The sequence below is a fragment of the Camelus dromedarius genome, chromosome 26 (genome assembly GCF_036321535.1).
Source record: "Camelus dromedarius isolate mCamDro1 chromosome 26, mCamDro1.pat, whole genome shotgun sequence".
In the NCBI taxonomy this organism is placed as follows: Eukaryota; Metazoa; Chordata; class Mammalia; order Artiodactyla; family Camelidae; genus Camelus; species Camelus dromedarius.
The window spans coordinates 15,032,386-15,046,756 of NC_087461.1; the positions used below are offsets into that span (position 1 = coordinate 15,032,386).

A 14,371-nucleotide genomic window follows, 5' to 3' on the forward strand; every position below is an offset into this window, starting at 1 on the left:
TAGTCCTTAATCCCTGGTTCTGAACCACATAGACTTTTATTTCCCTCTCTGGCTCCTAGTGTCTTTTGCCTTTGCTGTCTTTTCCTGCTTCTCCTTGTGTGGGCTACCCTACCAACCTCTGGTTCCAGCTGCCAGCAGAGGCCTGTTGACTGCTACTCCATCTAAATAATACACAGAGTGGAAATCGATGGTCCTGGGTCAAGTATCCACTCCAGGCATTAGCCCCCAAAATGGCCTCTGATGCCCCAGGTTGAGGAGGGGCATAGAAGGGGCCCAGGGGGCTGGTCTCTGAAAAAGAGTGTGTTACAGGCCAAGCAGACACTGTAAAAATGTGCACTACAACCACCATTCTGAAAATAAGGAAACAGAGACACTGGGAAGGTAAATCATTTAGCCAAAACTGCAAGTAAGAGGAGAAACCAGTGGGATTTCAACTCAGGTCCCTGTGACTCCAAAACTCACATTGTTATATTTTGCTACTCAGCCTGCTGTGTAGAGTATGAATCAGCAGTTCTTTGAACCACTGCCTTCTGCTTTCACTGTCTCTGTTCAGGTGTGGTAGATCTTAAATGAACAGATAGCCCATTGTGGTCATAGCAATTATTGTTAGAGATCTTAATTTTTCAGTGAACTGGTGTTCTCCTTCAGGATTTATCTGACACTAGTATGTGCTGAAAAAAATAGGTAAAACTTATGAGTCTTTCTGTTAATTTATTTCCCCATGAAATCCAGTTTGTTTCCCAGAAATTAAATGCAAAAAATGTTTAATTCATCAATAGGCAGAAATATGAGACCCCTTGAGTGGGTTATATGGTTCCCCATGTGAAGACGCTTTAATTCTGGAGGCTGGTTGTTGGTTATTGTTGGAGCTTTGTAATTCTTTATAAACAAAATGAAGGACTACACTTTGAACCATCTGGTTTCCTAGTTATGATACTTCTGTTTTACAAGAGGAAGGCAAGGTGAACAGAGGGTGAAATGTTTGCTGTCATCAGGAAACAAAGATCTTATGATTCCAGGAAAACCAGGGTAATAGGGGAGCACCAAGTGAAAGTGTGTTTAAAAGTGGTTCCAGTTTTAATCTAATGAGGAGGAGGGAAGTGATTCTGTTCCTTGGTACTTGAACCTGTCTAAATGGAAACAGGCTGTCCCATAAAGTCAGCACCAGTTCATACATACAATGACTTTTGATCTGAATTTACTATCCTGTAGGGCCCTCCATGGACTGCGTCACTATCTCCAGAGCTCATTTCAATCAGACTCAAGAATGAGAGGTGAAATGATAATGTTTCAAGTCTTGTGGGTCTTCAGCTCAATCTTGCCATCAAGAGATTTTCCTCAATATGTTATTTGACTTCGTTCACTAAGTGCAAAACAAATATTTGAGGGATGAAGGAAGGGAGCACAGTCTTCTTTTCTTAAAGGATTATTATTTCTTAGCTGAGAATGGCCATCAAGGGACAGAAGTTTCATAAATCACCACTGTCTCCTAAGAACTTGCACTGTGGTTCAGTCAGATTCGCTACTCTCCTGAGATGAAGGATTAGCGGGATTGCAGGGGTTGAAATGGCAATTTGATGTAAGCTTCTATTTTCTGCAGTTTAATAGGGGTGAGAGTTGGCACTCTGTGGAATGCCTGGTCAAATGCAGAAGGCTGACAGCCATGTGGAAATGGGTCTGCTCGAATAACAGAAGAGGCTTCTTCCTTGTACACAGAATGCTACTAACAAGCTATAAACCCTGGATAGTCAAACAGTTGGCACCACTATTTCTTAGATCCTCGTATTAGGACTCACTAAGAATTAAACCAAGCTCTCTAGACTGCTAACTAGTGATTTGGGATAGCAGAAATCTCCAGCTTCTGATTTCCTAAGGTTTCTGAAGATGTTTTAGTTTGCTTTGGGCTCAGAATTCCTGTTTGGTTCACAGGAAAATGGAATTCTCACCTCTGTGAGGTGGGAACAGTTTTATATCCTCCGATATATGTGCAAGAGAGGAGATATTTCCTTTCCACTTGCTCAGGCTTTTGCTTATCAAGCCCCCAGGATTGATAAATTTCAGCTCATAGATCTGTATTGTAGACAGTTAAGAACATTCTAGCCTAGATCCCTTTTATGAGATGGGTCTTCTGTGTTGTAAACGATTTAGTGGGAACTAAAACATATTTACGGATTCATAATTGCATGTGATGCCAGCGACGGGGTTGGGAAATGAAAGAAGTGTTTCTTTTCAAATAAAATCACACTCAATGGAATGTTAGCTTCTTCCTTCCTTTCTCAGGCTAGATGTTAATCCTGCGGTGCTCCTGTCATTCTGAAATTCAAAGGAAATCTTTCCATGCATATACATATACTTGAATGTAGGTAAGCTACCTTGCGTGTTTTTAACTGATGCTGAATGTTACTGGCAAATCAGTAATAGTAAGTGAGATGAGGAGCCATTGGACCAGAATAAGTAATATTGACACCAGACTGTAAAAAAGAATTACGGCTTCTTACCCTTCAGTTCTTTCCATGAAGCCTTCAGGGTGGCAGCTCTTAGGAGTTAAAAGAAGAACTTTTACATTTTGACTTAAAAAGGAAAAATTAACTATACACCCCAACAATAGTGACCTAATATTTCTTAAAAGATCATAGAGAGGACAAATCGTTTGACTTGCCCCAGTGTGTGTGGCACCAGTCTGCTCTTGCAGACCAGATGGTGCAACTACCATGTGAGTACAAGCATGCCTTGTTTAATTGTGCTTGTATTAGTTTCACGGATAATGCATTTTCTACAAAGTGAAGGTTTATGGCAATCCTGCATCGAGCAAGTCTGCGCCATTTTTCCAACAGCATGTGCTCACTTTGAGTCTCTGTGTCACATTTGGGTAATTCTCTTTTTCATTATGATCCTTTGCAATGGTGATCTGGGATCAGTGATCGTTGATGTTCTTGTTGCAGAAAGATTATGACTCCCTGAAGTCTCAGATGATGGTTAGTGATTTTCAGCAATACAATAGTTTTAAAGTATGTACACTGTTTTGTTTTGTTTGTTTTTGGTACAATGCTACACTAGAGTGTAAACAATATTTTTATATGCACTGGGAAACCAAAAAGCTCCTGTTACTCACTTTCTTGTGATAATTTGCTTTATCAAGTGGTCTGGAACCAAACCCACAATATCTCCGAGGTCTGCCTGTACAAGGAAAAGTTGAATGTGGTTTATTCAAACTAGAAATATTTATCGAGTGCCTTTTGTAGTCTGTGTCAACTATATATCTAACTTGAATGCTTAACAAGTTCATAGTAAAATGTTGATAAATGTCTAAAATTAATGTACATGCGTAGTGTCAGATGGAATTTGGGGCTGAGTGGATTGGGAAACGTGGTATAAACTCTAGCTTAACCTCACACCACTGTCAAAGAAGGAAAAGGATTTAGGAGGCAGGTCAACTCCCTAGTAAATAAGAGCATGCAGTCAGGATGGTAAACTGTGTCCTCAAAAGGTGCTGAAGGCAATGGAGAAATCATAGTCACCGAGGAAAACCTGACTTCACACCATAAGGCATTACGTATCAGAGAAGTGATTATTCCTGCAGAAAGAAATTACTGGCAGTTTGTTTTGTGTTATAGTCTCTGGGTCCCTCCAGGCATATCACAGCTTTGCACATTACCACGAGTAAATCAGATATGGAGCTTATGCCCAAGTCCCTAACAAGCTAGATGGGGAAGTACGATATATAATAAATGATTCTAATAATGATGGAAAGGAAGATAAGTCTCATGAGCTATAAAGTGTGACAGTCATAGTGCGCTGCCCAGATCTTCCTTCTGCAAGGCATCTGTTGCGGAGAGGGTAGTTAACAGGACCCACTGCTGGGCTTCTATCCCGTCTTCCTTCCTCCTCCCTCCATCCCCTCCTATCACACACTAGGTACCAGACTCGAATCTTGGTCTGAAGCCTCCTGTCCTCACCTCTTTGCCTTTCAAAGGAGAGTCTCCTAGTAAAGCTCTTGCATGTCTTTTTTTTTTTTTTAATTGAAGTACAGTCAGTTTACAATGTTGTGTCAGTTTCTGTTGCACAGTCATACATGAACAGCTCTTGCATTTCCAATTCTATCTTGACATCTCTTTTCTGGAAGCCTGAACTGACATTTAAAGCTGAATTACTTTGAGATTCAGAAAAGAGGTTTGTTCCTTCAAGTGTAAGGATTAGGAAAGACTACAGAGATACGAACCCTTTCAAGGTCAACCTTTTATGAAGTAGGTATAAGTAGGAATAGTCTTTGAACTATTGAAAACTAAGCCTGAAAGGGTTCATAACAATGCATCTTAACACGATTCATTAAGACTCCTGGAGTGATTCTTCATTCACTTCCACACCAGTAATAGAAAAATTCCTCAGTGAAATTCCATGAGGTCTCTTTCCCACCGTGGATGCTAGCAGATAGTTTATATTAACTTAATTTCTCCTCTTCTTACTCCATAGATAAGGAAACCACAAAGTTGCAAAGTTCCATAAATCACTAGGGACAACCAAGTATCAAAGTGAAGAGAAAAAATGTTCCACTAATGATCTCAGCCTGTGAAATACCCAGATATAAGCCTTTGAGAAAAGAGAGCATTTGTGTCTAGAACACCACTCTTCATTAATTTTCCTAGAACATGTATCACTTGCTCAAAAATCTTCAGTGGTTTTTCATTTCCCCAAAGAAGTTTCAGGGAACTTCAGAGTTTCAAAGTGCTCCTCACCCACAAAAAGACAGGGGTGAAGAGTTCTGTGGTCAAATGAGATCAGGAAACTTTTTGTACCACGTTCTGTTCTGGTTCTGAAAGTTCCAGAATAAAGTCATACGACTCCAATTGATTTCAGTGTTTCCTAAACTTACTTGATCCCAGAGTTCTTAATTCAGCTACAACAAATAACTAGTTCACAGAATTCATCTCTTTTTTTTTTTTTTTTTTTTTTTTTGGAGAAATTCCAGCTTAGAAAAGAAAGTAAAATTTACTGCATGCCCACGGATAGATAGATATTTTTACTTCACAAAAGTTTTGTTTTATTCTAGTCAAAACATAATACATATTAATTAATACTAAAAAATGAAAGAAAAAGTTAAAATTATCTCTTGATATCCCATCAACCTACACCATTTAATGTTGGAGACTTTCCTTCATATATCTCTTGATACCCACACATACAGAAAATAATACAGAAATACCATAATACTATTTAATCATAATCACCACACCTCTCTTTCCTCCCCTCCCTCCCTCCCTCATTTTCCCTCCTAAATGGTGCCATTGCCCCATTTCTCCCCCCACCAGCTGGGTGACCATGGTAAAAAGCTGCTGTGTAACTTTTGTACCTTCTCCAGGCTTTTGTGTAAACATATACATGAAGACAGTATTTAGAAAAACTTTTCTTACTAAAATGGAGAATCACATACACACCTCTATATTTTAGTTTTCACACTTAATAATACCTTGAGAAAATCCTTCTGAGTTAATCATTGTTAAATGGCTGCACAACTGTATATGGTATGAAGGCACCAATATTTCTTCAATTGTTTTCTTATTGATGGGAATTTGCTTTCAAAGAAAAAAACCATCTACAACATTGCTTTAAAGTCATCCTGAATATATATTTCTATAGACTTTTGCACTTACTTCTATGAGATGGATTTTAGGATGACTGGGATTTCTAAAGCTTCCAGGATTGGGATTGCTGACAAAAAAAATTCTATATATGTATGCTTTGAATTTTAATGGGTGTTATCAGATTGCTTTTCAAAATGTTGTAACAATTCTTATTTCTACCACCAAGTATAAGAGAGCCTTTTCTCCTGTGGTGTCTTTCATTCCTTTTTATAATTGCAAATATTACGGGGTTCTCCGATATCTGTTATTTTAATTTGCATTTTCCAATCTTCCAGGGCAACTGAACATGCTTTTGTGTTTAATAGTTGTAGCAGATAATATTAGTGTCCTAATAAATGCCAGCTGGACTTCCAGATGCTAACACCTGCCTTTCTTTATCGGGGAACTTTCTTTGGCAGTGAGGATCCACGTGACAGGCCAAAATGCTGGGGACGTAACGGTCGCTGGGAGCAGTCCTCCATCAGTGAGGGATGAGAGCTCTCTGCCCTCGAGTGGGATACTCTGCAGTATGTGTCTGGGCTGTTTCCCAGAGTTCCCCAGCAACATTACGCTCCGGTTCCTAAAGGTGGTGATTTACTTAATGGTGTACTTTTTACTGGCCCCTTAACTTCCCTGTCTTACTTCCCCACTCCCAGATACGCCCCTTGAACCCTGGTGTCAGAGTCTGTGTCTTGGGGAACCTAGCCTAAAAGAAAAGTCATTTGTATTATCCTCTAGGAATTGTCTGTTGGTGCATTTCCTCGACTGAAGCTTGAGTCCCCAGGAGACCTGTCGCACAGGAGCTGAAGCTATTATGAAGATGACAAGATGCAGCTGCTGCTGGAGATGCCCCCTGATGCAGAGAAATACCTTGTCTCTCCCTTCCCCCCTGAGGCCCAGGTATCACCCACAGCCTCCCCCTGGCTGGAACGCAGCCAGACTACTTGTCAAAGGAGAATGGAAAAGGCAGCCTGGAAGGGCTCAAGGAGTAACAGAAGGACAGGAAATGAATCTGAGACCAAATGGACCCAGAACTGACACGAGATTTGCAAATATTAACTACTATATATAAGATAGATGAACAAGTCTCTTCTGTATAGCACAGGGAACTATATTCAATATATTGTAGTAACCCATAATGAAAAAGAATATGAAAACAAATGTATGTATGTATATGTATGACTGAAACATTATGTTGTAAAACCAGAAATTGACACCATGTTGTAAACTGACTATACTTCAATAATAAAACAAAGCATTACAGTATGTGAATCATAAATAAAATAAAATGAAATTATGGATAGCCGGTTATGTCAGCACCAGTTATAAAATAAATCGTCTTCTCCCTCCAGTGAACTGAATGTTTTTATATTAAACTTTCATATATCCTACCTAATGAGATCTATATCTAAGAAATCTGTTTCATGAATATATTTGTCTAATCAAATGCAAACAGCATACTGTTTGGGTTACAATGACTGTTAAATACGTGCCAGTCAAGTTTCCTCTCACTGTTTCTTTTTATAATCTTTGGCCTAGTTTCAAACTCTTGTTTTTTCATATGAACTCTAGATTACTTATGTAAATTAAATATACAAAAATTATATTCATATGAGAATTGCACATATAAATTGTTTAAGGAGTTACATCTCTATGTCTTCTCATAGTGTATCTTTGTTCTGATTAGCTTTCTGTCCTTCAATAAAACTTTATGGGTTTTATTACATTATAGGTCCTTTGCTAGAATAAATTTATTCTACATATTTTTTTACTTTTGATACAAATGAGAATTCAATTTTCCCTGTTTCAATTTCTAGCTGGTTATTATAACACAGAGGTGATTATTACTATAAGGACTTTTGTATATTTTTCTTGTCTCTGTATACCTTAACCTGATTCCTTTATTAATCAAAAATTTTTTTTTTTTTAACCAGGGCTTTTGGGTTTTCTAGGCATACAATTTTATCTACGACAAAAACTTTCCTTTCTTTTTTTCAAACACAGTCCCAATTTGTTTTCCCCTGGTACTATTCTATTCACTAGATTTTCCAAAGCAGCATTACATCTTCATCTAAATAGCAAGTGTCCTTGCCTTGTTTCTGGTTTTAATGAAAATGGCTTTAGTGCTACACCTTTCAGGTTGACTGTTTTTTGTAAATACAATTTATCTTATATATGTACTTTTTTTTCCCAAGGAAATTAACTTTATTTTTCTTAGGATTTTTTTAAAAAGCAACGTTTCCCTAATCAGCAGTAACACTAAAAGTAATTCAGAAAATAAAACTTTATCACTTGAGTACATTTTACTCATAATGAGGTAAGTTTTTTTTATTCTTTCTACAGGACTATGTTATATAGCAACACGGGTTATGGAGATGTTAATTGTGCTTGAGTTACAAAAGTATACATGCTCACAATTTCTCTGCTTGTCCCTCCTAAACCAATCATGTATTTACATTATTTCCTAATACCTAAAAAGACAGAAGAACTGGACTTCACCCCCTGCTCTGTGAGTCAGCGTCTCCCCATGCCGTGGGGAGGAAGAGATGCAGATTCCTAGGGCCAGGGCTCTGAAGCCCCTCTAGAACCTTGGGTCCCTAGCCTAAAGGAAAAAATGACCTTTGCAATCTCTCAGGTTTCTCCCAACTCTAGAGTGCCATGATTTGAAAATAAAGCTACCTCGTGCAGTGGCTTTTAGTTCTTTTTTCTTCCTCTTTCTTAAATCTTACCCTCACCCATTTAATAGACTTATCTGGGTGACTTCAAAAAGGTTACATCTAATCTTTCTGCTTTGGTTGATCTACTATTAGCTCCTAAACAGTATCTGTCTAAAACTACTATAGAAATAATATAAAACTGAAAGAAATAAACATTTATGCTATATTCCACTTAACATTTCTATTAGGAATAAAAAGTTAATCATGTTATAATTTTTAATTTAAGAAGATCTAGGGTTTAAAGAATTCAAGTACTATTACATGATTCTATTAGGTTCTTTAAAATTTAAATTCAATCTGAACATGGTATTTTAATGTATCAAAAGTAGCTAACATGTCAAATCCAATGCTGACAGAGGGAAAAAAGCAGAATGATATCAGAAGCAACGTATTTTTGGGGGGGGGGGGGCTACTAGCTTTGCTGACCAAAAAATCTCAGGTAGATCACAATATTTTACATATTGCTACCAGTTGCTGTGAAGGCATTAATATGACAAACAAGTTTAAAATGAACATTTTCTTGTCACTCCTATAGCCCAAATTTCTCATGAAACACATGAAAAAAGTATACAAATTCTAACATTACGTAAGCCCCACTCCCCCAAACATAAAACCTCTAACCCCCAAGCACACCAAAGTCTATAATTTACATTTACTAGTTTGACTTTTTATATAATAGTGAGAAGGCCTTTATAAATCCCCAGTAAATCTTTTAACTACCTTTAAAGAACAATATATAGAACCTGAAGTTTTATGTGCATGTTATCTTAGACAACCATATAATTATGAGCAAATATATTGGCATTTCAACAGGTTAACCTCCTCACAAAGAAGGGATATTTGCTCATGAAAATAATGCACTTTATAATGAACAGGAAGTTTAATATACACAAATAAAATAGAAAAATTAATTTCTTACAGACTGGTTAGTGTTGATATGCCACTCAGAAACTGCCTTTCATGCCTGAAAGACTTAGCCTGCTTTATTATTTTTTATACTATCAAAAAAGGTCTTGCCACAAATGCATAATGGACAAAGAGACAGGAGGCCACTGACGTGTTTACAGTTAGAAGTATCTAAAACCTATTTACAGTTTGCTAAGAAAAAAATAGTTAAAAGTAATTAAAACAATGATTTTAAAGGAAAAAACTAGTCTGGTTACAGTTGATTTTTTGTTACATTTTCAGAGTATGCGTGGGGAAGTTAAATTGCTTGAAACATTTTATGTTTTCATTTAAGAGTATGAAAAAAAGAAAATGTGCCTACATGTGGCTATATTGTTAAAAGTCAGAGGAAACTGTCAAGTCATGACCCTTAGCAATAAACAAACAAAAGCAAACCAAACAGACTCCCTCAGCTGACATACTTTAGAATCTCTTCTCAGGAGTTTCCATCATGTTTCTGGTTAATGGTAACAATTCTACAAGTGTAAATAGAACAAAATACATTTTTCACTGGCTAGGAAACCTGCTATTTAGGTGGTTGTAGAAAACCATTAAAGGAATTTGTAAAAGTCATTCGTAATTTAATTAAGTGTTGCGGTTTTTCCACTCCCTTGGTATAAAAGTTTATAGATGGATTTTCATATTCTATCACAGTCACATGGTCCAGTACATTTCAGAGTATTTGGACATTACCAAAGCTGTCCTTTCCCGATGAAAACACTCAAGAAACCTTTAAGCATTTCTCACACAAGTGACATGATATGGAACTACCTACATTTTGGGCTCTCACTTCTTTTAAGTACAAACATGATTATTCACCAAAGCAAAACGGTCTTGACTATTTCATAGTGTCTATCAACAATAAGTTCTCTGTTGGACAGAGGGGGCTACAGTGTATTCTGAAGCTACTTCCCAAGAGCTAGTTTAGAAGACAGAACTTTGGGTTCATCTTAACTTTTCCTTCTTTTTTTTTTTGGTGAGATAAACTTTCCATGATACACATACTATACTGTTTACTATCTTTCATTGGATTAAGATTAGCTGGGAAGTAGCTTCGGATTTTTATCGTGATAACTGATGGCGTGGACCTCTTAAGATTGTGCTGGTGAAAGTGCCTTTTTTCTTTATACAATTCATGGACCTCTTTCTAGCCCTTTGTAACATATTTGGTGACAACAGCAAGTCCTTCACTGGAAGGTTTAAGATGCAACAATCTTAACAGATCTTTGTGAGACCAGCCATTTCTTTGTTTACACTTAGTCAGGGCCAGGGCCATGCCACCTTTCTCATTGTACCAGTCTGCTATAGCCTTTCCTTAGCGCACGGCCCCACATGCCACATTTCATGCTTTCCTTACGCTCTTTCTTGAACTGGATAAAAGTGAACAGGTGTGTAGGAATGCGACAAATTTCAGAAACAGCTCTGAAAGCGGCTTGCTTGGTGCTCCTGTCAGGACACTGGGAACAAATGGCGAGGGCGAAGAGCAGAGGCTCCTGCTTTGCGGTTCTGTCTTCTTGACTGAAGGACTTTACTTCCTGGACCACTTCACATCCCCTGCCATCTTCAGTCAACCTAATTAAAGCTTCAGCATTCTCAAGGCCCAGCTTCTGTTCTTTGATATAGTAAATCCCACCTTCAGACCCAAAACATAAGAACCGGTGCAGGCGATTCATATGGGTGACTTGCCGCACATACCCGTCCTCAGAGTTGGCCACCTGCTGCTCACGCAGCCGCTGCGTCTGGCTTAGCGATTCCTCCATTCCTCTGTGTTTTAGGAAACCTTTTCCGATGAGAGGACGCCGAGGCTGAGGTTCAGAGTTCCATCTGGAGAGCTCTGCCTGGAGGCCGACCCTCCGAACCCGACGCGCCACCGGAGAAGCTGTGCACCGCGCCGCGGAACGTCGACTGGCGGCGGCCTGATGGGCGGCGAATACTCGGCGGCGGCGGCCGCCGCCGCAGCCCGCCCCCCCACCTCCCGCCGCCGCCCCACCTCCCGCTCCCCGCCCCCCGCCGCCGCCGATATGTACTTCTTTCTGCTCCTCTTACATTAGTTAGAATTTTGTTAGACTAAATTGTTTAATTTTATTAAGTAACTTTTTATCATCCAATGTCATGATATATGCTTTTACTTTTTAAAATGATTAATGTAGCAAATTATGTTGATAGATTTTATAATATTAAAACATCCATGAATTTATGAAATAAATCCTACTTGATCACAATGTATTATTCCTTTGATATGTTGCTGGGTTCTATTTGTTAGTAGAATGTTTTACATTTGTGTTCATGTGAGATTTGTCTTTTTCCTTTCATACAACTTTTTATCAATTTTATTTTTTATTTTTTTTAGTGTGTTAAATTCATTTATTAATTTAAAGAAAAATATATGACCCCCATCACAAAAACAGATCATTCTAAATCTACTTTGAAGCTGAATCAATCAAGGAGTATCTATTTGGAAACTATGTACCCATCATACCATATCAAAGATAAGGCTGCTGTCCTCACAGAAGATATGGACCTTTGGTAATCATTCATTAACCTTATTCAATGTTCTACTATTTTGGAAACTATTGGAAAACTAACAAATTTCTCTGGACATGGTTATCTTGCCCTTCTGAGAGTCTTGTAGATCTAGATGAGATTAGTGTTGAAAAGGGGGTCTCATTTAGTCCAGAAAATTTCAGAGTCCAATATAATTCTGGGCTAATCAGAGACTAAAGAACCTGTAGAAGGAGAAGTAGGCTTGGAAATCAAGCAGTGTTATTTTGAATGAGCAGGTTTTAGTCAAAGGTACGGAATTAATGATCACGCATCAATTAGGTATTTCTGCAATGCACTCCAATGCCAAGTGACCACTAACATTCTATTTCCTATTCTGATGCCTCCCTGATGAGAGGTAGAGGCTTAAAAATACTGCCAGCTATAAAATAAACCATACTCTAATGCTTATAATCTCTAAAGATACATCTTTTTTTAATATAAGAAACTTACTAAATCAAATGAATGCCAATTAAAGCAAAGATACTGTAAGAAACTTCTAATAGGAAATCCATGAAAGGAGTAATCATTTTAAGAGAAGAACCATTTTTCCAGTAGCGCCACTGCTGTGAATGAGATCTTCATGAGCCTGGGACACCTTCTTCAACGGATACTGAGAACCTATTACAGGTCTCAACCAACCGATTTCCATTCCAGCTTGAAAGGCTGCTGCAAACTGCTGAAATTCCTCCTTGGTTGATGAAAAGAGAGTAACTCCTTTTATGCTAGATTCCTTTGCCATGGTGTCCCGTGGATTTATTTCAATAGGACCTTTGCTGCCAACAATTATTACTCGTCCTCCTTGGGACAAAAGGTTCAAATCGTTGCTAAGATTTACATTAGCTAACATTTCAATAATCACATCAATTCCTTTTTCACCAACAGATTTCTGAATTTTATCAATATAATTATCTTCTCTGTGATTAAACACTTCATGGGCTCCATTTTGCAAAACAACCCTTTGTCCTTCCTCAGTAGCGGCCGTGCCCAAACCCTTTAAGCCATAAGCTCTAGCAATCTGGCACACTGCTAGTCCATCTCCTCCACTAGCTCCGTGAACCAGAACACTTTCTCCAGCTTTCGCGGAGGCGCTGTGGAGCAGAGCGGGATAGGCCGTGAAGTACAGGACCCCGATGGCAGCTCCTTGCTGGAAGTCCAGCTTCTCCGGCAGCTTGTAAACGGTGTGATCGGCGGCCAGCTTGTACTCGGCAGAGCCGCCCAAGACCGTGCTGGTGGTGAAGACTCTGTCACCTTTCTTGAAAGCAGATACACGCTCTCCAACAGCTTCTATCAGCCCAGCCACATCTACACCAGGAGTAGCGGGGAGGCGCGGTTTCCCACTGTAGGTACCAGAGCGAATATATGTGTCCACTGGGTCCACACCACAGGCTGGCACTTTGATTAGAACCTGATGTTCTTCTGGAATCGGTACAACAACATCCGACTGGAGTTTCAGCACTTCTGGTCCACCAAATTCAGAAACTGGAATCGCTCTCATCAACCTCTGGCCAGTTGCCATAGTGATCTAGATACCAGTTCTAGACTGGGAAATCAAAATCTAGGAGGGCTCGCCCAGATTCCACCTATCAATTTTAAAATAGAGGTTATCATAACTTCATAAAATGAATTTGGAAGCTTTTAATATTTTCTTGTGGTCTAGAATTGTATAAATAATATCCAAATTAGGCTTTTATTGTAAGAACTCAGCTGAGACAATACATAGTGTTGCTGTATTTTTTATAGTAAATATTTAATCATCTTTTCAATTTCTTCTATTGGTAATTTGTTTAATCTGGGATCAATTTTGGCAGTTTATATTTTGCTCAAAAACTACATTTCCTCTCGGCTTTGAACTTTATTGCTATGAATTATATCTAGGATTCTAAAAAATGATTTTAATGCCTTCCTTATCTTGTTTTCTTTCTCAGTCCTAATTCTGTATATGTTTTTGATCTCTTTTATTTTTGGAAACTTTATTTTTAACAGATTTACTGAGGTATAATTGATATACAAAAACTGCATATATTTAATATATATGTATTTGATGAGTTTGAATTCATACATACACTCATGAAATCATCACAGTCAAGGTAATATATATACACATATATGTATATATCCATCACCTCCGAAAGTTTCCTTCTATCTTTACCCCCTTTTTTGGTGGTTGAAAACCTTTGACTTGAGGTCTACTCTCTTATCAAACTCTTTGTGTATGTGTGTGTATGTGTGTATGTGTGTGTGTGTGTTTGTGTTTCAAATATTTATTTTAAGTAGTAAAGGCTTTTATTATTCTGAACCTTGATTACAAGTCACATGATCAAGAACAACTGAAAAAGGAGATTCAGGAGCATGTATATTTAAAAAAAAACAAAACAGCATTTTACAAATATCCCAGAAAGATAAGTGCTATTGAATAGTTCATAACAGAACTACTATATAATTGACTTTGTCTAAAGATGAAAATTTTTGGGTTAATTTTCTTCCCTTGATATAAACAGGTAGAATTTATTTAAGAGCTGCCAAAGACTATCAGTGGGAAGATAAAAA

The 14,371-nt window shown here is 38.0% G+C and overlaps 2 protein-coding genes and 1 pseudogene across 3 annotated transcripts in view; 1 reads left to right on the top strand and 2 right to left on the bottom strand.

The window, feature by feature from the left end:
- ST8SIA6 (ST8 alpha-N-acetyl-neuraminide alpha-2,8-sialyltransferase 6) overlaps positions 1 to 7,014 on the top strand; it is a 137,713-nt gene extending 130,699 nt beyond the window's left edge. For both annotated transcript variants that reach the window (XM_064479412.1, XM_031444630.2), the window contains one exon: positions 6,357 to 7,014. The gene's annotated coding sequence lies outside the window, so the exon portion shown is untranslated. The remainder of the gene's footprint in view (positions 1 to 6,356) is intronic.
- A 3,389-nt stretch (positions 7,015 to 10,403) lies between these two features.
- LOC105099243 (RNA-binding protein RO60-like) lies at positions 10,404 to 11,040 on the bottom strand (annotated as a pseudogene).
- Positions 11,041 to 12,300: 1,260 nt separating this feature from the next.
- Positions 12,301 to 13,374, bottom strand: LOC105099234 (quinone oxidoreductase). The gene has a single exon (XM_010992029.3). It carries the CDS (start codon positions 13,338 to 13,340, stop codon positions 12,348 to 12,350), a length of 993 nt encoding a protein of 330 aa, XP_010990331.1. The 5' UTR covers positions 13,341 to 13,374; the 3' UTR covers positions 12,301 to 12,347.
- Between the last annotated feature and the right edge of the window lie 997 nt (positions 13,375 to 14,371).

Coding starts and splice junctions, on each gene's coding strand:
- LOC105099234 (XM_010992029.3), bottom strand. CDS start 13,340: ATGGCAACTGGCCAGAGGTTGATGAGAGCGATTCCAGTTTCTGAATTT.